This window comes from Phallusia mammillata, chromosome 1 (genome assembly GCF_965637545.1).
Source record: "Phallusia mammillata chromosome 1, kaPhaMamm4.hap1.1, whole genome shotgun sequence".
NCBI lineage: Eukaryota > Metazoa > Chordata > Ascidiacea > Phlebobranchia > Ascidiidae > Phallusia > Phallusia mammillata.
This window is the reverse complement of record NC_137252.1, coordinates 8,366,568-8,391,948: the sequence shown is the minus strand read 5'-3', so window position 1 is coordinate 8,391,948 and position 25,381 is coordinate 8,366,568. Positions and strand designations below refer to the sequence as shown.

Below are 25,381 nucleotides of genomic sequence, written 5' to 3'. Positions count from 1 at the left end.
ACACGCCATAATTTACCTTGATTTGTGCTTTTACTTACAGCCAGATCTATTTTTAAAGATGTGTTACATCGCATCGTAGCCAGAGGCGTGTCCTGAAATGCTTGCTTAATATACACTCCAAATGGTCTGTTGTTTTAGCCTATTTTGGTTTCTGGTCAAAAACGACGCGTTAGGCCGCAAAGTGTATAACCATGCGCAAAAGTGCAAGACAGAAACCAGGTCAAACTTACAACTTTGGCAATTGACAAAAAGAATAATTAATTGATTTTAGGGAACACTTTAAGACTCCGATTGCCCCGTTACTTTTTAGCTTACTCAGCAAAACTGCAACTGCTAGGTTAGCGTGACTATCACTTAATCAACGTACGATCGTTGTCTTTGTCGGAACATTAGTTTCGTAATTTCAACACGTCGACGTCTTTATTTAAACACTTGTTATATCACTAATGGCGATTAGATAAGCCAACAAAAAAGAGTTAATGCGCGACACTTTTAGATATCAACTCTTTCTTGTCGCTTAGTGGTAAACAGGACTTCTATTTAATCTCCAAATAGCTTTTTGAAAAGGAGAAATATTTGCATGTAATTTGTTCTAGAGCAACTACACGTAGTCGATAGAACGTTGCGCAGCTATTCTGGGATTAGCGGTTTAACGCAATATTCATCTTAATACTTCATGCTCAGTTAAGGTTGGTCTTTCTTTACATAAATCGACAATCCTAGTCAATTTAATTTTTAAACTGTTGCTTCTGGGCAGGCAATCAGACGTGCACAACATTCAAAAGCAAACGATGGGCGACGGTTTGGGATTTTAAATTGTAGTGCAATTAAACGGATTATGCGATTAACCGGATTCTTTTGAGTTCAAAACGAAGTGCTGTGCTTATGATCTATTGGTACAACAGATCGTTGTGTTTTGTATCAAATACGACAATGACTACTGTGTTTGTTTCGTTTCTAAAATAACTGTTTTGTAAATTACACGTACTATTTGTAGCAATCAACACCTTGTTGTATGCTCCATGGAATAAATCGATACTCAAAATGGTTGATTAACAAACAACATTAACGTAAGTGCTAAAAAGGACAAAACTTTAGCATGAGCAAAGAAACCTTTACGCCTAGAAAAACTGATGCCTTTTCAGGCTGTAACTTAAGCAAAAATTTTGAAACCACACTTCGAAAAAAACTTATTTCAAATACAAAGTGAACCACAGTTTTTAAAACGCCTTATAACAAACTGTGGTAGGTGACATACAATAGGCAGCTATAGCGTTACGAATATTACACATTTTCTGCAGGAGTACTTTCCTATGTTTGCAAATTGCAGCACCCGAAAAGTAAATAAATTTTGTGCAACGCGCCACCTTGTGTTTGTTCGTTGCTAAGCACCAAACGCTAAAAGCCTAATGCGTCATAAGTCACAACAGGGTGAATAAGAAGGTGGTCAGTGAGAAAAGCTCTTTGAAGTGTTCCATCGGCATTGTGTGTGTATTTAGTCGGTTCACATCTTAAACACTAGTTTTTGAGTTTATGAGACAGCCAGTATTACAAATTTCGTAATCTGTATATGAGTAGCATTGTAGCAAGAGGCAAAAAACGTGTTTGAGTAAATTATAGAGTATAGACTATGAATGAAAATATTTAATTTTCATACATATTATCAAATATACTTTGTGTTTGTGCCCAAAAAATGCATGTCCATTCTTATGAACAGAACCATCAATAATAATTGTTGGGACCATCAAGGTTAGAATAGGTCATAGTTAGTATAGTTTCAAATACCAAACAATTCCAAAACGTTCACAACATGTGAAATGCACAATAGAAAAATGGCAAAGGTATTCCATGTTTAGTTATATTAAGAACCATCCAAATGACACACTGTGGTCTACTGGCATTAAGAACAGGCTAATACAGTGGACTGCTAATTAAATAAACAAAAACGTTGGCATTTGTGTCAAATCAAACATGCATTTTTCATGTTTAGTTAACAACATGGAAGTTTCAAGTGTTATTGGGAGGAAAACGATTAGTTCTAGTGCTGTTGATAAATTAAAGAAGAAACGAAGAAAAAAACGAAAAATTAAAGAAGGTAAACGATCATCAGCATCAAGCACATCAGCAACTGGAAGCCCAGACTCAGCTGGTAAATAGATACAAATGCGTAAAAAATAAAAAAGTGCGACCTAAAATAATTAGTCAAAATAATATATTTATTGGTATTCTTTCTGAACCACTTCGAAAAGAATCATATTTTTATGCTTTTGTCTTTTGTCAAAGAAAATTTGTAAGTTCAGACACTGTTTGGTGCAAACGGATATCAATTAACTCTTACCCAAGGACTCCAACTAGGACACACTAATTCGCAAAAAAATTTACAGTAGTCTTATATTCTGCCAACCAGCCAGGCAGTTTTAACTGATTGAAAAGATTATGTAAGATTTTTGTTTGTTGCATTTAAGAACGTCCACACAAGTCAAGATCATCATTTTCATGCCCACCAAACTTCAACACTATCAAACCTAAAAAGGTGGATGAAGATATGGACGAAGTTTGTCAAAACTTTAACGACAGCCTTCGTTGGTTGCCTTATATAGTCACTTATTCTAATACCTTGCCACCGAAGTCGACAAATTCACGGCTCTGCAGTCCAATTGCATCAAAGATTGTTGGCACTTCCACCACTCTTAGTGAGACTCTGGAGGAGGAAGAGGAACGAATTGCAATTTACAAAATGAACCGCAGGAAGCGTTACTTGGCTGCACAGCAGGCTTTAGTGAGCCTTTACCCTGACGCCAATATATATGCTGGGGCAACAACAAACATAGAAGATAGATACAGTGAGCAGGAATCATTGCTTACTGAGGAACAGCGACGTAACCACCGATCCAATGCCATATTTTCTTCAAGTCTGTTGACAGACCCTCCATCTGAAAATAAGTTTGAACTTGCCATGAAGTCTGTTACTAAGGACGCTGGTCCGCCCATTTCCCATCCGATTGCATCATGAAATTGTGTACTAATAAATGTCATGTTTCATAAGGTGCATGTGATCTTTTTTATCACTTCACAAGAAGCCAAAACATTTTTACTTATAAGGTTGGCCAAAAGGCAAATTTGTCATATATCGATTTTTTATTAACTAGTGCTGCATTTTAGTGCTTTAAGTTTCAAAATATATTTCTGGACATGCAAAGCATAACAAAAATGCCATAAAAAGTTGACACTAAATTATGGTATTGACAGTCTTAAAAACTCCTTGTCTTGTTTGTGACATGTGTCAGTATAGTTCCATTGGTAATATGGTCAGTGTGGTGGCCCAACCTTTTGACTGTTCATATCATTTTAAGTAATCTGATCTGTATTGTTTTGTCACCTTCATTGGGTCTTTTATGATCCAGTAGTTGGGTTGTGAAACAAGAAAACAGCGTTTAAAAAGCTTTAGAAGTGCCTTATATTAATCAAATGTTGTTGTTTTTTTTGAAAAAAAAACTAAACAATAAAACAAAACGATGCAGGACCTCACATGTTTACTTGTTTGTGTTGAAATTGTTTATGTGATGTTGTCTGCTTTGTGCCAGTGTTTAGTTTAAGTTGCAAATATTGCTTTTCCCAGCCTGCCCTGCACACAAAATGGTCCTGCCTTACTGTTCACCACAATTGTGTTGAAATCATGTTTTTCTAAACCTGTAATTAGTGTGTTAATTTTTAAAGAACTGTTTTTCTGCCATAACGCACATCCAACAATATATTTTGTAAGATTTAAATTTTTGTTATTTCTATGACAGCCTACACTTTTAGTTTAGCATTGTTTATGAGTTGCAGGTTAATTGATTTTTAATGGGTTGTGATATTTTTGTAATCATTTTATGTTCGTGTGAATTTGACATTCTTAAGAAGAAAAAAACAAATTTGTAATTCAAAGCAAATTTGGACTTCTTTGGAATTCACCTTTTCAGGGCTGTTTTAAATTTAATTGTAATTTCAAATTTTGACTAGGCAAAACTTTGTTTTAAGTTAGTCAGTCCCATAACAACCAAACCATTATAAATTTGGCCTTATCAAATACCAATGCCTTGATACTAAAAAATTTTTTAGAAACAATTGCAAGACAATGTTATGACACGAAATTCTTGCTAAGTCATCCTGAGTTAATATTTTGCCAATTTAGTTGAAATCCTGTTGCTTTCAGTTCTGGTAGCTAAATACAGTTGCAATGTACCTTCCAAGCCACTATCCAATGTCAAAAAAGCTATTGCCACAATAATGGTTTGAAACAGTGGCTGGTAATTGCATGTATGTCACTATTGGCATGTGGGTTTTTGGCGGGTCACTAAATTTAAGTCTGAGTTACATCAAAGCAAAGTTTGTTAGAATTTAAACTTTTTACATCATTTGTTTTCAGTGTTACAATTTAATAGTACTGAAAACACAGCTGACAAACATGCATCACCCTGATGTCATTACCATTTCAACATCACAAATTTATGTGCAAATAATGTCCCAAAGATTGTTGACCTCTGCTTTAGAATGAAATGTCTGTACAATTTACCAAAGTAATTCATTGCATATACATTTATTGAAGCTTTGTAAATTTTTTTTATTTTATAAGTAAGAAATTTACATCCACAAAAATCACAACACTTTGTATGGAATTGTTACTTCAAACACAACATTTTACAATGGAACTAATTACATGATTTGTTCAGCAAATTGTGCCATCTGTACAATTAGATGTATTCTTTGAAAACAGTTACTTCTTGATTCCAATCACTCCACAGGCAAGTCGGGCACCAGCATGACCAGTTGTCAGACTATCTTGAAACCCACCAAGGCCAAGGTCATCAGGGTCAGCATGAACCACCACTGCCCTTCCAATCACGGAGTTGCATCCAGTAAGGGACACCAACTTATCGGTAATTTTGACATTTGCAACACCATCTGTACCAGCTTCAATGTTTCCAAGATCACCGAAATGACGCTCAGCTGCATCAGGGGCCCCGTGATTCTTTTTTTCTGGGTTAAAATGGCCACCGGTGCTGGCACAACCACTGGTGTGGTCTCCGAATTCGTGAATGTGGAATCCGTGTTTTCCAGCAGCAAGATTTTCAAGTTTGCCTTCAATCAGGCATTCACCTTCCAGTTGTGTGAAAGTGATGGTACCAGCACCTTGTGCACCATTTAGAACACAGACGGCTTCGACGCCCATTATGTTTGCTTGTTATAGTTATTTTACCCAAAGTCGAAAACCTAGTGCCTAAAAAACATGAAGTTTGATTGCACAATTGAGCAGAATTGAAAAAAAATGATATACATACTTTAATAATTTGCTACAAAACCAATAAAACAAATATGTAACTACAAATTTAGTTCACAGCATAAAAATAATTATTGCATATATGAACATGAAAAAAGTTAGTTACTACTAGTACCAAAACTATTAGCAATGTGTAAAGCAAACACCTGGTAATTTAAGCACATGACATATGTATATATGCAGACAGTAATGATTGAGGTTTTCGCAGTATATGAGAAAGAAGTATCATAGTAACAGTCATAGGCGCCGAACACGGGTATGCCGGGTATGCCAGGCATATCCGAACGAAAACCTCGGGTATGCCGCATACCCGAGAATCGGACCAACGTTAGTCATGCGTCATATGCTTTGTGGAAATTATTCTGATACGAACCAATAAGTACCGTGCACAATTGATTTTAATCGCGGTTACTGTTTCACAACCATGAATTATTCGCATTCATTACAATCAAGACAATTGTAAAGTCTTCAGAAAGCATTGGAATTGGAACATTGAAGGGCGGTAAAAAATAAAACGAAGGCGTTGGCGTTCGCTTAGGGGAGAAGGGGGAACGGCGCTGCCCCTGGGTATACGTTAACAACCACGTGATAAAATTTTATCGTTTGTGAACTAAATTTTGAGAATACAGTCCAATCTTTGTTCTAACTGACTTTACGCAAGAATGACCACTGTCTAGTTTCAACCGAAAAAACAACAACGCTTATTGTTATGTCACGAATTCGCATTAACCTGTTAGCTTATCGAAAGTTACTGGCAGTTTAGGACATCGTTTGAACTACACTAAACTTTAAAGTTAATAATGCGTCACATATGATTCACTGCGTTAAATAGACAACACGTTGTAAACGAAACAAACGACTTTATAACGTATAAAACGATTTTTGCAATGGCTAGTCCAGCGGAAGTGTGTGGGCTTTGTTGCGTAAAAACAAAGTATTTTTGTAATAGTTATTACAGAGAAAATAAAACGTAATTTCGGTAAGTAGGTCCCATTTTTTTCTAATGTTAACGCGTTACCGCACACAAACATGCGTCGAATTGCAACACTAGCAGAAGGGCCTGGCAGTGGAACTAAGATGTGTACTGCAAGCTTTAACGTAGTCTCATCATATGCAGCGACAGGAACTGAATTTGGTATTCCATGACGTCATTTTGTGACGTCATATATATATATGGCATACCCGGGAAAAATTTAAAGTCGGCGCCTATGGTAACAGTGTTTGGATCAAATTAAAATGTTGGACATATTTGTATGAGTATCAATTAGTACAATGGGAAAATGAGACAAAATTAAGTATGTGCCAGAATTTTTGTTTAATTCTCTAAAGCACATTGCCCTTTAATCCACACCTCTTTCACTGAACATGATTTTAACAATTCTGGCTGCTTTGGTAGATCCATTGGTTCTCCCTGATTGTTCAAGGGAACTTTGAGAATAACAAAATCTGCCTGGTAACCAGCTCCAATTTTTCCCTTTGTTGTTTCTGTGTTATCAGCATATGCAGAACCGGTGGTATACAAGTCAACTGCTTCCTGAAAAGTGAGGCATTCATCAGGGGTAAAACTCCTGTCACCACCATAAAAGTTGTCTGGCCTAAAAATAGCATCATACATTCCCTGCAAAGGGTCAAAGGTTTCAATTGGTGCATCACTACTTCCACCACAAATAATTCCCTTTTTCAACAAGGTTTTCCAGGGATAAATACATTGCATTAGGCTTTGTGGCAAACGATTTCTGATCTCAAGGGTATCAGTTGGTACAAATGATGGTTGGATTGTTGGGACAACGCCACATTTGACCATCTCATCCAAAAGATCTTCTCTTAGAATCTGACAATGAACTAGAAGGGGGCGACTTTCAGGGGGGACTTTACATTTTTTCAGATACTTTAAGGTGATTTCTGTTGCCCGATCACCAATTACATGAATTTCCAGTCGATATCCAGCCTTTGTTATCCTTGTAAAACTTTCCTCAATTTCCTCCTCTGTCATCTGAAGGACACCCTTATTGCCATCACTGTTCAAATAAGGCTCAGAAAGAGCAGCTGTTTCTCCATTTAGAGCACCATCAATAAAAACTTTTACACATTCACAAGATAGATTATCATATGCATCTTTTGGCTTTGAAGGAAAATTATCAGTATCTATATCAACATACCAACCAGAGAAGTAGCAGTGGATGGGGAGTGAGTTCTGGTTTGCCAGGTTTCTGTATGCTTTCCAGCACTGATTATCACAAGGGTGAACACTTGTTAAACCAACTTTCAAACATTCCTGCAGAGCAAGTGTAATACTTGATTCCTGCAATTTAGTGGAGAAAGGGGGCATTGCCTTTAACATTGCTCCAACACCACCATCCTCTCGCAAAACTCCTGTGGGGTGACCTGCAAGCTTGTGACCTTCTGGGTACCGGTCAATCCTGCCGTTCAATGGATCCTCAGTTTTATCAGTGATTTGTGCAATTTCTAGGGCTTTGCTGTTGGCCACAAGTATATGTTGGCAAATTCTGAACATAATAGCTGGGCGATCACTAATTATTTCATCAATGTCTGCTTTGTCCGGCATTCTGTCCATCATGTCATGATTCCATCCATAGCCAATGACCCATACGCCATCCTGTTTGTTAGATAGCTCAAGCACCTTTTCCTTGAAGGCTATTATAGTTGGTGGCAAGTCCATGTTTTTGCCACCAATCTTGTACCCAAGCCATTCTACATGCAAATGACAATCATGAAAACCAGGAAAAATCCACTGCCTTTTCATGTCCCTCTTCTTTGAACATTCTTCTAAAGGTAAATTTTGGTCAGTTCCACATTTCACGATTTTGCCAGTTTCTGGGTTGAACACCATCCACGAGTAGCACTCAGCACCACTCCTCCATATCCTTGCATTATAGAACAGCACAGACATGTCTACAGTTAAACCAAACCTAAGCCTTGTACCTGTAACAAAATGTAAGTCAGTAATTAGCCTAACCAATTTCAAGTTTTAACAAGTTACGCCACCTCAGAAAAACAATGTAACATTCAAATGGGCTTAGCCAAAAAGTGTTTGCATACAATTGACTACATTAAACTAGCGTATAATATGTTGTATTGTATGTTGTTAATTTACAATGATAATGTTCACTATGTGCACTTGAAAGGAAGTGATCATTAACAGTATCCATAGTTTCAATTTTAGTCAAACAAACAACAACATACATACATAAGCCATAACCATGACAAACAGTTACACTGCACCAAAGTGGCCCTTTTTCATCAAACATTTTGCTAACAGTTAATGTGGATAGGTTTATCTTCTTTTTCCTTTACCACCTTTCTTTTTATCCATGCGCAAATCTTTTTTCATTCTCTTATCCACAACCTTAAACTTTCCCGCCACTCCTGGTGGCCGACGAACACGCTTTCCTGTTCCCTTTTTGGCAAACACATAAGTGGTATGCTCTTTTTTCTTGCCCAACAGTCCAGCCTTTTTATAGATAGTTTTCACATGGGCTGCCTTTTCCTTATTAGACATGTCCTGGGAGTCAGTGATGCCTTCTGCTTGTTTTCTCGCCTTGTCCAATTTCTTCATTTGTTTTCTCTTTTTTCGTGCTTTGGCCTCTGCTACCTTTTTAATAGTTCTATCATTGATTTTCATCTCCTTTGATTTGTAAAAGTTTACAAGATCCTTTGGCACATGGCCTTTAAGATGATTGTGAACAACTCTTTTCTTTTCATCTTCAACAAACCAATCAGGCAGGTTGCAAACATCATCATTGAATGTGTACCTATTGAAAGAGGCATCAATAACGTCACGCTTGCGTTTATTTGATGTGGATATAACAGTGCCCAAAGCTAATCCTTCTGCGTCCATTTGATAATTCTCCTTCGCTACTGCAGTTCTTTGCTCCATTTCTTCTTCATTATCTGAATCACTGTCACTCTCCTCTTCTTCTTGCACTACCGGTGTATCTTTACCCGTCTCTTGTTTATCTGCTGTTGGTTCTGCGGACTTCGTTTTGTTTTGGTGGTATTCCTCCGCATGGCTGACCTCATCAACCTCATTATCGTCCTCTTCAATCTTGCGAAAAATGTCTTTCTTAAACCATAACTGTGTTTCGAACTCATCAACACTTTCTTCATCAGCATCCTCATCAACAGCAGCATCTTTAGGATTTTCAGTTTCACTGTCCATTTCTACTTCATCATCTGATTGATCAGATTCAAATTGAAGAGCTTGGTCCACATCAACATCATCAGAAATTTCTGTTGGCTTTTTAGCAGCAGAAATATTCTCCAAAGCAAACAGTTCCATGTCATCCTGAACAGTAATGGACTGGGCCATGTGGCTCATTCGCTCACGCAACTTATTGCGTTCCTTCAAAACTGTCTTTTTCTTCTTTTTCAGTGTCCTTGCTTCATCCTCTTTTAGTTCAGTCAACTTTTTTTCAATTTCCTCCTCACTGTCAGGCTCTTCATCATTTTCAAGATTCTCCACATCAGTTGGTTTACCTGCTGCTAGTTTTTTCATTTTTCGATGCAAATTTAGTAAACCTTTAATTTCCTTTTTGCCTAAACTTTTAATGTCCTTTACGTTTTCGATCATATCTTTGGTTACCAACTTATGTGTTTTTAATGCTTCATCAGTAAATTCCAGCTCACTGATCTCGCTTAACAGTTTTAAAGGATTGGAATCGGCCAAAAATTCAGAAACTGAAACTTTGCGAAATAGCAAATCACGTTCCTCTTCATATCCTTTGGCTTTCTTCTTTTTCTTTTTTGGTTCAAAATCAAGAATGCTAATGTCACGCTGCTTGCCCTCAATTTCCTGAAAGACAGATTTTGGGTCAAAAAACTTGCTGTCTATTTTGTCCGGTGCCTTGTAGCCTTGACACACAACAAAAATTTCAGCAGAAACATTTCTAGAAGCTTGGGGCTTGGTAGCATGAACTTTGTTGAAAAGTTGACCAAACACCCACATCAAGGCCTGGTAGTCCTTGGATCTGAATACCTTACTGATAAACCATCCACCCTTCTTTAAAAACTCGCATGCAAGCTTAACAGAGTGCAATGTCAAAACTGACTGGGAGTATGCATCATGCAGCCAGTTTTTACCCACATTAGGTGCACCATCGTGCAAGAAACAATCTACTTTCCAGTTATGCAATTCATTCTTTATCTGAGTTCGGCAACTTTCTTTGGTGATGTCATCCTGAAAAGTGATGCATCTTGGAATCGGTTTGATAGGCACCAGATCAACACCTAATATGATGCTCTTAATTGGCATGTGTTCTGATGCCACCTGCAGCCATCCTCCTGGGGCTGCACAGAGATCAACCAAGACTTGTGAAGATTGTAAAAAGTTGAATTTTTTGTTCAACTGAAGAAGCTTGAAAGCAGACCGAGCTCTGTACCCAGTCTCTTTTGCAAGCTGGTAGTACTTGTCCTTTCGAGCTTTGGCCTTAGCCTTGTTCTTGCCCATGTTGTTGGCAAATGGACAATTCTATGCTAAGTGATACAAATGAGTTATACCTGTGAAAGCATAGATAAACATGTTAAAACGAGGCAACAAACCAAAGCAGACCAACAATCATCCTTTCTGTAGGATTAACCCAGGTGGTCGATCTCGGATTGATTTTAAGTCAATCGCGAGAGATGCAGATAATAATATAAAATATATAGTTGTTTTGTAACACGTTTTTGAGGAGTGTCCCTTTACATCAGGGGTCACCAAACTCCGGCCCGCGGGCCGGATCCAGCCCGCGAGGTCATTTCATCCGGCCCACAAACACATTTTTAGTGTGCCAAATCGTATTGATAACTTCATAACATTAAAAAATTAATCTAATACTTACGAAAGTTTTTCTGTCGCGACATGTGGAATAGATATTACCTAGTTTCATAGGATTATAACGCCCAAGATTGATCCAAAGCCGGTTTGTTACGTCACAAACAATACTACAAGTGTTAATTGTGCGCAAACAATTGCCTTATTTTGTTACTTGTGACGTAAGATACACGCATTGCTCGTAAGATGAGACCAACTGTACAATTTAACAGTCGCATTACCGCTTTGAAATGGGATTGTAAAAAGACCATCTCTTGGCCCCCTATAAAAATTGCCTGGAGGGCTAAGTTTGGAAAGACGGCACTGGGGCATGTAAACTATGCGGCCCGCGCAAAACATTATTAAACTTATCCGGCCCGCAGTGAAAAAAAGTTTGGTGACCCCTGCTTTACATGAATGACCAATTGTTTTATATTTATTAACATATTTCTGATAAGTCTTATTATGAGAATTATTCATCAAAATATGTTGATATGTTCACACCACAAATACTCACAAAAGTGATAGTTGCAGTGGTAATTGTTACTTTGTAATGGCAGTTGCTCTCTTTATTTTAATTAAAATAAGTGGTTTGGTCTAAACTTTTTTCTCAATATGGTATTTTTTCTATTTCAAACCACGATAAAACGTAAACCTTGGCACAGAAAAATGCGAATTATTCTTTGGTAATCAACACTTGGTCTTGTATAATAATTTGTATTGGAATGGTAGATCCCGAGAGTTTTGAATACCTTAAAAGTCGATCTTGAGGTAAAAAAAAGTTGAGTACCCCTGGATTAACCCATTTAAGGAAAATTTTACAGAAATGTTACAATAACTTACATGTTATATTTTCAACGATGTATTCACCAAAAAAAATTCTGTCAATAACAAATGTAAATTTCAATGGCTACTAAACTTTTGAGAGGAAAACTAAAACAGTTTTTCTGTTGCACTGGTTTATAACAAAAACTTAATTGTCTTCGCGAGTGTTAGGCCTCTTAATAATTCGGCCTGTCTTGCAACAATTGTATGACTTTTTTGTGTTAAATTTTTATTTCCCGACTTACACAGAAGGCGCGGATTAACCACTAACCTTGTTTTATTTGCCGTCACTTAAAATGGCTGCACCAGCGACTCACCAAACTGCGCATGGTGCCTTCGAATACTGCAGGTCCTTTGGTGCGCTAAGTGCGCATAGTTCGTTAGGTACTTCGCTTGGTGCTCTTGGTACTTAGGTATATTGCTTGTAACTCGTTTTAATGCAACAAACCCGTAAAGAAAATTTTGCAAGAGGGGGCAAATTTTGGTTTATACTTTTCCGCATCAAGAATTTGTTACATATGAAGCCATAAATCGTGTACTTCACAATTGAGTTGCCTAAAAGTTAAAGCATTGAACGATGTCACAAATTCCCGCGCTGCCAATTTAATTAGGTTTGCTGCTAAATATGTTAAATTGAGGTACACTGAAATTCCAAGGGGGGGGGGGGGGGCAAGTGCCCCCTCTTGCCCCTACGTGGCGGCGCCCATGGATAGGACTATGCATTATTTGCGTGTTTTAATGTTAACTGCAGCATTTTCGAATCGTCGCATAAAAACAGAACAGCTGCAGTATTTTCGAGTCACGTCGCACCTTTTACGAGTTTCATCGTACCAAAGAGAGTTACCTGCAGTATTTTTACGTTACGTTGCACAAAAAAAGGTAACCAAGCGTCCCTAGCGAACCTAGCGCACCTGTAGTAAGAAACACGCCCACCACGTTTTCGAATTATCCTCGATCACAGAAAATTATTTGCCATTTCAAGTTTTTATTTTGTCAGTAAAAAAAATATGTCGCTATGAACTTTAAATGTTTATATATTACTGTTAATCCACGTTAATAAAAATGTCAAACAAAACATTTGTACGGAATATTTTAGTTTTATTTGTACACCAGTGCAGCGGATGCATTGCAACGAAAAACCGTGATTCAGCATTTTACCATTTTTTCGTGAGTGAGCGACTCTTGTTCATGCATGGCAATGGCGAAGTAAACAACTCTTTAACAAAACAACTGTAGTAGGTCTGAGCCACTTACATTAAAGCCTATGTAAATAAAGTGTTTTTTGCTGACTTTGACCCACATAAAACTCAACTCAACATTGAATCGAACTAAAAATTCAACAAAAGTCGTTGTTTATTTTTTTCAGCGCCCAAGGTTTTGCTGTTGATAAAACTTTGCTTTTCCATGGAAATGATCCAGCCCAAATACAAATTTATAGAATGCGAGTCCTGATCTTTGACGCATGCAAAACTAAATTGAAATCTTGGACCTCAATATCTATTTTCTTTACACAGAAATTAACAGTTCAACATGTATACAAAACGGATACTTTATTGCACACATACAAAAGCATAAAGGCAAGCAAATGAAATTTGTACACAGTAAACCATGATAAGGATTGAAGTGCATAGGATGTTTCAACTGTATGTCGATTTGACACCGCTGTAAGAGTTGGCTACACCTGCAAAGGCATTGGGTTAACATAATTAAAAAGATACTATATATTTAAACACACATTTCCTACCACAAACATTGTCTCCAACTTTTATTCGTAAATATCCTTCCTCGCCAAAGTTAAGACCCCATGAGTTGCGAACAATCCAATAAGGTGGTTGCACTTTTAATATAACATTTTAATTGATGTGACAGATTCATTATTGAGTCAATTTGCATAATAGTAAGATAAACCTTGTACGGCGATGACAAGTATAAGAATGTAAACTCACCATTTAGGTTATAGCCCACAATTTGTACTGCATGGTTTGCTGAATCAAATGAGCAATGATGCTGTATAACTCCACCAATGTAATCCTATAAATAAATGAAGTAGGTATAGTTTATTGGTAACACACTGTAATAAACAGCAGTTTTTTTTTCTATGAAGCAGGAATTTGCTTCTGCCACATCCTGACAAAGCCCTGTTATTGTGGTGGGCAAAATTTCAGCAAAAACTACAAGTTCTTTTAAAACCATCATTACTTGTCTAGCACCACACCGGTTGAATAATAACATGGTCATAAACATGTTACCTGCCAACTTATAGCATTGACTGAAACAGCAAGTGGACCTATTGCATGAACAAGTGGCAACATCTTTTTCATCTCAACCATTGGACAGGGTCCAAAACATCTAAAATAAATAGAAATATTGCAACCGAAAATTCCAACCATTACATACATTCTACTCACGATTCACAAAAGTAATCTAATACACCAACTCCATCAGATTCCCTTGAAAAAACAGTAAATGCTTTGTAAGTGATATTACATTAGACATGGTTTGTGTGTAACTTACATATTTGTCCTGCACTTTTCCGTTGAACCATCATATGGATATAAGTTATTCTTCGCAAGCTTGATTTTATTCTAAAAAAATTCTTTTTATCACACTGCATAAAAGAGGATAAAAAAACTACACTACAGTTAATTTGGTCATGGTACAAAATAACACAACTATTTACACACAAGTGTCATATGTTCTGTTGCCTTTATTATGCTGTTACAGATATCTTTCGTTTGTGATTTGCAGCAATATACAAAGACGTTTTACACTTTTAGGGCTAGCGGGGAAAATACTGGGGTTATTAAGTAAAAACTATGGAAAGTTTTGGCTACTGTCACACCATAAACTTTTCTGCTGCCCAGGTGTTAGCCAGAGAAACCAACTTTCACCAGCAAGGTTTCCTGGAGTCGTGGAACCTACATTCCCACACCAACAAAATGAACGTTAAAACAGACGTTCTAATGCTGATAACTTATCGGTCGCTTTTGCACCATTGAGCTAGGTGTTATCACTCAACCATTGGTGTACACTGCGTTTGTTACCACCGCCCTTTTTGTGTGTGTGTGTGTTATCCATCCTTTTCGCTTTATAAGTACATGTGTTTGCATTTTATGTCATTACCCTGATGAAGGTGTTTCGTATGGGACATCGAAACGTTGGCATATTGAAATAAATACTGCCAGAAGAGCACAAATTTTGTTGATATGAAAAGTTTTGTCCAAATCCACAAAATTTTGTGTCAATTGTGTATGGGCCAACTTCACCAGAGAAAAAAAACGAGTGAAATCAATATCGCATAATCACTTACATTTTTAAGCCACATCAAAGCATTGCATGGCGAACCACCCTTGCATCCATAGTTATTGTTACTGCAATCAACAACCTCTTGGGTGCTTAGTTCAGTTACTTGGTTTCCTGATAATGCCCAGGATGTTTCCACGTTTTCTACTGTACTAAATGCCCTGGAAATTAACCAAAAACGCAACCATTAAAATATTGTACAAAAACCCAAAAACATGCGGTGCAGAAAAAAAGTATTTAGAATAGCAAATCAATTTGCAATGTGAAACAACTATCACTTACGTACCAGCAGCTGCCACACTGAAAAAAAAAATACAACACAATATTTTTTTATTTGGTACAATAAAAAGAAATGAAACCTCCAAAAAAAAACTTACACCTCCTTGATCCTTCACAGGTGTTACTACATTCTTTTTTCTCCAATCCCACACATTTTCAGTGACAGGAACTTGCATATACTTTGCTACATTCCATGAGTCATTTTTGGGAAAGTTCTGCTCAATGTGTTTCGACAAATACCTATCTGAAATATTAAAGTCAAATTGTAGCAGTAAAGAGATTGTATGATACATTAAAAGAGTTTTGGTCACAACAGGCATTTTCCATTGAGAAAACACTTGCATTTTTGCAATTTACCCTTAAATTCTTTGGGAGACAAGTCAGAAAACTTGGTAATTCCATAAACTGGTGTGCTGTTGTTGTCATCTGTTTTTATGAAGTTAAGGTGATTTCGATAAGTGATTCTTTTAATTGAAGCCTAAAATGCATGAGGTTTGCAATTTGGCTTTGTCTGTTCCAGTCATTACAAAAACCAAGTACATACCATAAAATTATTAAAGCGAAAATCATGTTCAGCACTGCCATAGTTATATGTTTTGTTGTAGGTCAACTTGAAAGCATTAAACAAATCCTTCAATTCACTTTTTTGAGGTGGAAATGCATTGACATCAGAAACAAAAATGAAAACCAACAGAAAATAACAAAAAAACATAATAAACAAAAAAGTGCACTTAACCTAAAATACAAAAAAAAATGTTTAGGGCATCGTTTGCTGATTTGTAAATATTGTCTCACAGGGCAACTTTAGTAGCTGTTTAAACAAGATCCAATGGTATTGGTAATTGTAAATTACAACTTCGTAAACTCTTATCCGACAACAGAAAATTTGTATTTTTAACGAGTCACGGTTGAGCAGTGTTGCCAGGTCAAAGTGTGGAAAAGCGCAACTTTACCCGTCAAAAGTAGCCCAAAAGAGCCCAATTTTACAAACACCTAAAAAACAAATGATTTTTACTACTTTCACCTGTTGGGGTGACAATTATTCAGGTTTCTCCGTGTTAGATTTAATTTTTGTGTATTTTAAAATTAAATTTAAGCTGTTTCCAGTAACACTGTATTGAACACACTCCGTACATCCACTTTTCATGTTTTTTAAAAACTTTTTAATATCTACTTTAAAACAAAAATGTTTCGGTTTAATACCAAAGTAACATGACCTGTAAAACAATGATTTTTGCCAAGAGACAATTCCTCTTACTTGGTAACAAAGGCCTTTATTTAATCTCTTTGTTTAAAAAATGAACGTACAATGTACGTTGTAATGTACGTCGTACATTGCGTGGACTGAAAGCATTCTTTTGCTCAGCTGGATGTTAAATCTCCGACACTCTGGGTGATTTCATTAGTTCTTTTTTTAAAATTGAACTTACAACTTTTTTGACGTCACAATAATAATGCAATCATTACTGGTCATACGGTAAAAAAATGTCATTTACAAACCCGCCTAAAAAGGCGCAACCCGCAACTCACGAAAGAGCCCGCAACTCGATGTCGAAGTAGCCCAATTCGGCGCATAAAGCGCAACCTGGCAACACTGCGCTTGAGTGAGAGGGTAATATGCAAAAGACGGAATGACGGAACGATGAAAACGCATCTTGTTGAACAAATGTCAATCTATCTGCTTCTTCTAAGCCTAGTCTTTTGTATGAGTTCTGCATCGTCAAAAATCCTAAAGCTTGATTGTGTTGATTTAAGAACCCGTGGTTTGGTTGGAGTATTAGACATAAACAAAACTGCGGGTATGTTTTGTAAAGTGAAAAAAAAGGAAGCTCAAATGCTACAGGTGAAAATTTACCCAGAATTGAACGTCTGAAAAAATCCATCCACAGTCGACAGACGTGACAAATATAAACCAACTGAGTTTTTACGTGCTGTGGTATCAGCCTGGGGTTAAAACCCAGTAAATCGTAAATCGTTAAGTCGTGCGAAAACAAAGTAGTGCGACCCTTTGTTTTAATTCAGCTACTTTTTGTTTGTGATCAGATTCAGAACAATGTGTTTTTGTTATTGGGCGTGTGTTTTCGGCAACCCGACAACGTAGCCAGAAACAATTGCAAACTCTCCTAATAGATTTAAAATCAATATGAACGTTTTTGGACGCAAACGAGGAAAGTTAAGTAGGGCTAAAGAGAGTTGGGACGCCCGATCTCATCATGCTTTCTGCATCTGGCCCGTTAACGCAAAAGCTTCCACATCCCTGCAAAAATTAAAAAGTTTCTCTGATGTAATAACGTCTTTCTATGATTCAGATGACTGAGAAGAATGGGTGGAAACACTTTATCACAGCAAAACAGCCTCGTTCCACCTACTAATTTATATCATTATCTTGATAGACAAGCTGAGATAAATTTGCATCTATTCAACATTGGTTATTTTATTGAACATTGGGATGCAAAATGCCTAGCCTGGACTGGTTAGTAACGCTAAATCTTACTGGGCCCTGTTAAATCGTACCAAAATAGAGAGAAGCAGGAGCAACATGGGCTTGTTCACATAGTGACCGTAAGAATATGTGTTAATTGACGAAACAAAAATATATTTTTGGTTAACAGTATAGTTGTCATACACAATGAAGAAACGCATTACATGTAACCAGATGTAGCTTTGTACTTGTGCTGTTATAACTGAATATATTCGATTGCAATGAAACGAAAATGTTGGTTAGTTCATTTGAGCGTCGTTCCGACCTTCAATAGACAAAAGCGCGTTTCGTTAGCGTCGTTCCGACCTTAGACAAAAGCGCGATACGCCTCAAAGCAGAGTAGGCCTGCCTTGCTGACAAAGGTTGGTAAATTGTTTGAAATAGCGTAAGTTTCCAATAACAACACATATTTGCATTTATCTAGACGGACTTGTTGTGTGATGTAGTGCTTGTTAGATTAAAATATAGAAATTCGCTATGGCGACCAGGAAGATTCTAGATTACGAAAATGGGGAGTTTGTGTATGATGCAAGTAAGCTTCCAACACCAATGCATGACGACGCATATTTGGGGAACCAACCGTTAGGTATTATTTCAATTATTGGAGAACACGGGTCTGGGAAATCATTTCTTCAAAATGTGATGTTAAACTACTTGCAAATAGTAAGTATATTTCAAATTACATACAAACTTGAAGATATCAAGTAAAGATATTAAAAGCAGATTTGATAATAAATTTGCAAGAAATGTTCTTTGTTTATTGTTGTAATATGAGCAAACGACAAAATTGGCTAACTTAAAATATTTCGCTTTGAAACCTAAAATGTTTCTGAGTCACTTCATGCTACAATCATGTTCCCCATTTTTGTCTTTGATGCGTGTCCAACCGGATATTTTGAGCCGGACGTCAACGACATTAAATTTTCCCTGAAACTTAACATTGTAGTTTTATTATCGTACCGTAGCTTCAAGTACAATTCTACGGCCAAAAAAAAACAAAAAACGAAACTTTTATTAAATGAAACGTACAAGCACGAGAACAAGTACAGAGATATTTGTCACTAATTGGGTTTGTGTTGTGACGACCCCCTGGTGTTTCTAACAACGCGTGGCATTTGCCTTTTTCCTTTTACGTGCACGTTTATATCTTCTTTATACTTTACATACGTGTTGTGTGGGCGTTTGTGTTTGACGCGTCTATAATTTTTGATTTCCGATTCAAGTAAACGGATGCTACAGGTATTTATATTAAAGAAAACGAAGTTTTTTGTGTTTTTTTTCAGAACGAAAACAGTTTCATAGACAGTGAAAAAATTATAAACACATTTGCACTGGAGGATCACAATGAAGCGCAAACAACTGGAATCGATGTTTTTGATAAATATATTTTGTTTGACGCAAAAAGGGAAGGAAGACAAAAGGTAGGCTAAGCTTATAATGTCAAAAAGTTGCCCAACGATTAAGTTATAAATTTTGGTTTCGTCATAGCATTACGTCAGTATTTGGGACACTGAGGGATCACTTGATCCTCATCAGGATGAGAGGAAAATCCCAGCAATACTGGGCATGGCTGCTTTTTGCAGTTCGGTTGTTATTTACAACATCAAAAGTCACTTCGACAGTAACAACATGCGTAACATGGAGGTGAGCCTTGTGCTTTAATTGCATTGTTCTTATACATGTGTGACGCTTTTTATCTTTAGAAGTTGCTGGATGATCTCCGAGTAAGATGGAAAGTGTCTTTGGACAATATGTTTCAGGTAAACAGTTGATAAATCATTAATATTTGACAAATGTTAAAACCATTGACGGTGGCAGAGGAAAAGGCCATGTCCACCTCAAGCAAATTTAAAGAGCACATTGTAGTGCAGCGGTTCTCAAACTTTTTTTTGTCATAACGGCAATTTTTTCGAGCACTTGCGGTCCAAGCTAGATATATATTCATACAATTTAAAATATCTTGGCAAAATTAAACTGCCGAGTTATCAAACTAAAAGACTATTCCTTTCGAAAACATTACACCCAACAACATACATAATGAATTAAGTTTATTTCCGTAAGATCACTTTACGTGGGAAAGTTTTCATTTTATTACGTCACAGACAAGACTAAAACAATATAAACGTAGTGCACGAACAATCGCATTGGTTTGTAACTTGAAAATGAAGTAATAGGCCACTTATTGTCATAGAAAACTCGTTTGTTTATCTCATGTTTGCTCATACACTAGTAAGATCTTATATTACATATAAGATTGAAATATTTTAAGCTTCCCGCGGTCCCCTGAAATCGCGTGGAGGACACCTAAGGACCGCGGACCCCAGTTATCCGCTGTTATAGTGCAATATTTTGGTTACAGACTTAAATTCCACAATGTTTAGTACTTCTAAAATAAAAAGTTGATTGTTATCCCAGATCAACGTTTGTCAACCTTTTTTTACTCTGCGACCCCCTATAGAGGTTTTCTGTCACAACGCGACCTCCACCAGGGTGTGTTCATGCATTTACTGGCAAACGACTCACAGAAAACCCTTTCAAATTTTGGTTATGGCTCATGTCATCATAAAATTATTTTATGATTTTAATGTCAAAAAAGCCACAATTTTAGAGAAGTACATGATCGAAAATGCTGTTGTGACAATTCTAAACAGTGTCAGTTACTATGCTAAACAGAAGTCACAAGAAAAGTTTTGATGATAAAATCATCCCGAAAAATCGTCTCGTCTTCGCAACCCCCTCAAAAAGTGCCTGGCGACCCCGGTTGAAAAACACTGTCCTCGATGCTAAAACTGTCGATCTTTTAGCAATACAAAACAATTTGTTATTTGCAACTGTCCCATGTTGAACCTTAAAAAACATGACAGAGTATGTCTTTCATTTTAGGACTTAGTGATTGTAATTCGCGATTGGGATGACGACCGATACAACTTTGGGTTTGAAGGAGGTGAGGAATACAAAAAATATCAACGGGAAAAGAATAGAGAGGGAAAAACGGCGGGATTTTTTCGGATGATTGAAAATGTGTTTCGCAGTGTACGTGTCTTTCTTATGCCACAGCCTAATTATCATGTGATGAAACGGGCTCTCAATAAGGACCGAAAAATGTCAGGCAAGAAGTCTAACTGAAGGAATTTTGTAATGCCTTTGGTGTTAATCATACTATAGCAAACTTACTATAGATATTGAAGAGCCTTTCAAATCAAGTCTTTTGAGGTTTTGTCAAGTGGTTGCAAATGAGGTTTTGGAACCAAGGACAATTGAAGGTCAACAGACAACTATCTACAATCTGCATTTATACATGTCACAGTATCAGCAAGAGTTTCGAAATAAAGAAGCTCAGGGTTTAAACACAGTAGGTCGCGCAATAAAGAACTGTCATTTATATTTTTAAGTTATAAGATGTCTTGTCTTTACCCAATTTCTTTTATTCCTAGGTGATCGAGGAAACAAAAGCAAACTCATTTTTACAGAATTCTCTTGAGTTTTATCAAAGCAAATGCAGTTCAAAGTTTATGCAATTTTTTCGCACCAGCGAAAAAAGGCGGAAGAAACATGAAGAAAACAAGTGTTTGGCATTAAGCACCGCAAGGAAAAAACTTGCATGTTTTTCTAACTCGAGTGTAATGGAAGCCTTGCTTGGTCAATTGAGTGACATCATCGACGAGCAATTTCATGAGACGGAGTTGGATGTAACAAACAGTCAAAGGGTAGCAAAGGTCAATTAAATTGAAATATTACATGAATAAGTTTACTTAAAAATAATCTTACTTTTTAAAGCTGCTTTGTGGCATTAATAAAAGCTAACTTAAGTAAAAAAATTCATGTCGTCTTCATTGACACTTTTTTTGGACATCTTACAGAAAGTTCTGCTCTCTATTGGTGGAGTTCTTATCGGATCTGCAGCTGTGGCCTTGATTGTGTTTGTACCAGCTTCGAGACCCTTATTGTTTGCCGTGTGTCCGAAGATAGTGGAGTTTTATCTCAAACAAACTGAAGGCAGTGAGCACAAATTCAGCCAACATGGTATCACTGCAAGAGCTTGCCTCATTCCTCCAACGTAGACGTTATCATTGCGTATTCCATATAACTCGATCATTTTTATGCTATTCAAACTATAAAAAAAATATATAGCTTTAGCATGTAGCTTTTTAATGTGGCATTCTTAACCAGTTTCTTTGTGTGGCATCACCTGCCTTCAACTTGGAGCGCTTTCAGTAATTGTTGCGCTGTCTGCGTTCCATCTCGTTTTGCACAAGCATACATTACAAAGTTATGAAAATCCCTTCACAAGAATAAAGTGTTTCCTTGCAAATTGTTAAACCTACAAAAAGCTTACTGACGTGGTCATTTTGCCGGCAAACCCTTACTTAACTAGCTATTTCGGATACCTACTATCCGGAAACGTACATCAACAGATATTTTTGTTTTATCCGGTTATTAACGGATAATAATGAATCTTTCACAAGGCATCTATAACTTTGGGGCCGACTTCTGTTCAAATATTTGCAGATGTGCAGCACACACATAACAAGTTTGCGTATGTATACCATTTGCTATTTCTGCAATGTTTTCTTATTGAGCGCGATATACCGACAGTTTAGGATTTAGCCCCTTCGCCATTTTCTATTACGAGGAAGTTGCCCACACAGTTTCGAGGTCATATAACTTCTTGACTGTATTGCTTTGCGAGGCTTAATTACGCTGTTCAACACATTTCTTGCGCTTGCTACGACAACGTTTTGTTTCTTTGTAAATGTATTACAACCTAAATCTGTAGAGAATATAGTTTTTTGTTGAAAAACAATAAAACGCTTTCTTTAGCAGCACTGTTCTTTTGTTATTCGTTTAACCAAATCTTAGTCGGTTAATCACCATGCGGATAGTTCAACCCCAAACCTCTTTTTATCAACTGTCAGGTTGTAGATTGCGGCAGAAGGGGTAAGGTTGTAAAGTTCATTTCAGTTAGTACTGAACACAGTAAGTCTTGCATAAGGTCGATTCAAACAGTTTGTTGTAACAACAGCACTGCACACAGATTTTTTGACTAGTGTGCAGTGCCGGATTAAGGCTCTGCTGGCCTGTAAGCACATTTTATAAGTGGCCCGAAAAGCAGGGTTGATACTAAAAAATTAGAATTGTCAGTGTTGCCAAATTATTTAAAGTGTCCTGGAATTTTGACGGGCCTGTAGGCACTAGCCTACTTTGCCTAATGGTTAATCTGGCACTGCTAGTGTGTCGGAAACTATGTGTTATTGTATACACCGGTGGTTCCCAACCGTTTTTGTCCTGTGCACCCAAAATCCCCCCTCCCCCTTGTGGGGAATTCCCCCCTTGTTGGGAACCACTGGTATACACGGTTTGTTTCTAGGCTGATCCATGAATGCAGAAGTAAGTTCTTAACACTATGCCTGAGAATTTTCAAGGGATTTTAGTATTGGTGCAAGGAAAAAGACAGAAAATATACTTGCTCCAAAGCAGAGAAATGAAGCTGTAGTGATCGAATGTTTATGTTAATGTTCGTTGATGAGTCTCAAAGGTATAACCGTGTCACTACAAATTAAAGAGGTATACCACCGTCCTTAATCTCCCAAGCTCCTGGGCTTGTCAGGACCGAGTCCTGGGAACTCCACACACGTGTCTTGCACTTCAGTTCGTTTGTTTATTACTTCAATGCAAATAATTGAACAGTAAGCCAAAGAGTTAACTGCGGTAGGACTAAAACTGCTATGAGCCATTACATCAGCGGTACGTTTTATAAATTCATAACACGTGACATTAAACTGTACAACTATGCTTTTGCCGTTGGCGCTTGCACATTTTCTCACACACTAAACAGCGCCAAATTTACCGCACAATACCAAAACATACGATTAAAGCGGGTAAACACCAGATAGCAAGGTCGAACAACCTCCTACTTTAACTGTAACAGGGAATATTATCAACTCGAGCATTTTAGCAAGTAAAACCAGCTAATTTGGTAAATAGCTATTGCAAGGTTTGCACAAATTATGACGTAATCGCTACAAAGCTTTGGTATTAAAAACTTGAAACAAATCCCTAACAATTGTTTGCACTATTAAAAGTGGAACATTTAAACTTGTAAGTTAAAAATCTAAAATGCATTCAAATTGAAACTGTAAAACCATGTAGAAAAACGAATATAAAAGAAATTAACCATGATACTGCAGTTAGAAAAATCACACATAATAAAATAACTACAAATGGTAGAATAAAATGGCAGTGTGCAGCTGAATTAGCAGCTTAAGAAATCAAAGAATGTGAATTCCACAGTGGTTTTGCATATTCTGGATCATCCATGTGGCTGTTTATCAAATCCTTTATATGATCCGGTGGATTCAAATCGAGCTCAAATGCTCTATTCCATCTTTCAAGTCGGGTCATACCTGTTGGATTGTATTAGTTACACAACATGTAAAACTCAAGTATATACAACAAGCAAATGACTCACCAATGGCTGGTCCAAATTTTGACTCAAGATCAAAATGTTTTAATTCATCAATTTCATTGTTTTGTTTGTCAGGTCTTGCTTGTGGAAGGTTTCTTTTTGGTTTTGTCTCTTTGACAGCTGAAACTATTGTAATAAAACCAATTATTATTTAAAAACAGCATTATTAGCATTTAAATTTATGAAATGCAGCAAATGCCTTTCCATTTTTTTTGTTTTATTTCAATTATATACACAGTAAACAAAAACCACAACCGGTTAAATGGCTTAATCTTGCATGTATTACAAATGCATTGTAGACTGGTTACTGGTTTCGATGTGAGTTTCAACACCCAAATATGTAGATATCACTGTGCTTCATTTTGCATAGTCTGGCCGCTGCACATGCGAGTTAGCAGATGTTGTGAAACAAGCAGTCTTTTAAGTTATAAATTCAACGGGTATACTTTGCCAATATACAAAACAAACATGAAATAACCAAATTGTCAATTAATTTTGTGCAACAAGTTTGTCTTGCAACATTATTTCGCACAAATAATGTACACTATAGCCAACATAACATAAAAACATTCTTTTCTTAATTAAAACAAAAATTGAAAAGACCAACACTACCTTTGGTTGGGCCATAGCTTTTCCCTTTGGATTTTCTCAACTGATATGTAATTTTTTGCTGACCGGACATTTTAACGTTTTGGATTGGCAAAACAAGATGCACACACTTTGTAGCAATTGTAATAAATTTAAACTTCAATTTTTTTGAACTTGAAACTTGTTTTGTTGCTGCTGTGTTTAATGAACTGTGTCCAAATTTGTTATTTACGGTTCAATGAACATGTTTTTACATCGTAATAGAAATCAATATTCAATTTCATTTCATCTGGTCTATAACTTTAT

At 36.8% G+C, this 25,381-nt stretch overlaps 7 protein-coding genes across 8 annotated transcripts; 2 read left to right on the top strand and 5 right to left on the bottom strand.

Moving 5' to 3' along the window:
• Positions 1–550: 550 nt before the first annotated feature.
• LOC145224653 (uncharacterized) lies at positions 551–3,932 on the top strand. The gene is made up of 4 exons (XM_080091196.1): positions 551–689; positions 758–896; positions 1,991–2,149; positions 2,466–3,932. Exons 3-4 carry the CDS (start codon positions 1,999–2,001, stop codon positions 3,011–3,013), a joined length of 699 nt encoding a protein of 232 aa, XP_079947322.1. The 5' UTR covers positions 551–689; positions 758–896; positions 1,991–1,998; the 3' UTR covers positions 3,014–3,932.
• A 631-nt stretch (positions 3,933–4,563) lies between these two features.
• On the bottom strand, positions 4,564–5,213 carry LOC145224662 (superoxide dismutase [Cu-Zn]-like). Its single transcript, XM_080091208.1, has one exon. The coding sequence runs from the start codon at positions 5,210–5,212 to the stop codon at positions 4,757–4,759; it is 456 nt and encodes a 151-aa protein (XP_079947334.1). The 5' UTR covers position 5,213; the 3' UTR covers positions 4,564–4,756.
• A 47-nt stretch (positions 5,214–5,260) lies between these two features.
• On the bottom strand, positions 5,261–8,239 carry LOC145224635 (putative amidohydrolase YtcJ). The gene has a single exon (XM_080091175.1). The coding sequence runs from the start codon at positions 8,229–8,231 to the stop codon at positions 6,636–6,638; it is 1,596 nt and encodes a 531-aa protein (XP_079947301.1). The 5' UTR covers positions 8,232–8,239; the 3' UTR covers positions 5,261–6,635.
• A 24-nt stretch (positions 8,240–8,263) lies between these two features.
• On the bottom strand, positions 8,264–10,856 carry LOC145224625 (pre-rRNA 2'-O-ribose RNA methyltransferase FTSJ3-like). Its single transcript, XM_080091165.1, has one exon. It carries the CDS (start codon positions 10,785–10,787, stop codon positions 8,616–8,618), a length of 2,172 nt encoding a protein of 723 aa, XP_079947291.1. The 5' UTR covers positions 10,788–10,856; the 3' UTR covers positions 8,264–8,615.
• A 2,634-nt stretch (positions 10,857–13,490) lies between these two features.
• Positions 13,491–16,401, bottom strand: LOC145209054 (cathepsin O-like). 2 transcript variants are annotated; one of them, XM_080079302.1, is made up of 11 exons: positions 16,084–16,397; positions 15,897–16,017; positions 15,638–15,783; positions 15,547–15,560; positions 15,268–15,421; positions 14,472–14,542; positions 14,366–14,407; positions 14,207–14,306; positions 13,904–13,988; positions 13,702–13,794; positions 13,491–13,638 (listed from the first exon to the last, which is right to left on the bottom strand). In XM_080079302.1, the coding sequence occupies exons 1-11, from the start codon at positions 16,249–16,251 to the stop codon at positions 13,595–13,597; spliced, it is 1,038 nt and encodes a 345-aa protein (XP_079935428.1). In that variant the 5' UTR covers positions 16,252–16,397; the 3' UTR covers positions 13,491–13,594. The 2 variants fall into 2 exon arrangements, with proteins under 2 accessions (XP_079935428.1, XP_079935429.1); XM_080079303.1 differs by lacking the exon at positions 13,702–13,794 and having other exon boundaries at positions 16,084–16,401.
• Positions 16,402–18,498: 2,097 nt separating this feature from the next.
• On the top strand, positions 18,499–22,768 carry LOC145224769 (atlastin-2-like). Its single transcript, XM_080091381.1, has 7 exons — positions 18,499–18,684; positions 19,305–19,442; positions 19,510–19,665; positions 19,725–19,781; positions 20,905–21,373; positions 21,456–21,737; positions 21,882–22,768. Exons 1-5 carry the CDS (start codon positions 18,499–18,501, stop codon positions 21,145–21,147), a joined length of 780 nt encoding a protein of 259 aa, XP_079947507.1. The 3' UTR covers positions 21,148–21,373; positions 21,456–21,737; positions 21,882–22,768.
• An 890-nt stretch (positions 22,769–23,658) lies between these two features.
• On the bottom strand, positions 23,659–25,292 carry LOC145230765 (DNA polymerase delta subunit 4-like). Its single transcript, XM_080096295.1, has 3 exons — positions 25,100–25,292; positions 24,491–24,613; positions 23,659–24,425 (listed from the first exon to the last, which is right to left on the bottom strand). Exons 1-3 carry the CDS (start codon positions 25,167–25,169, stop codon positions 24,283–24,285), a joined length of 336 nt encoding a protein of 111 aa, XP_079952421.1. The 5' UTR covers positions 25,170–25,292; the 3' UTR covers positions 23,659–24,282.
• Positions 25,293–25,381: the final 89 nt, after the last annotated feature.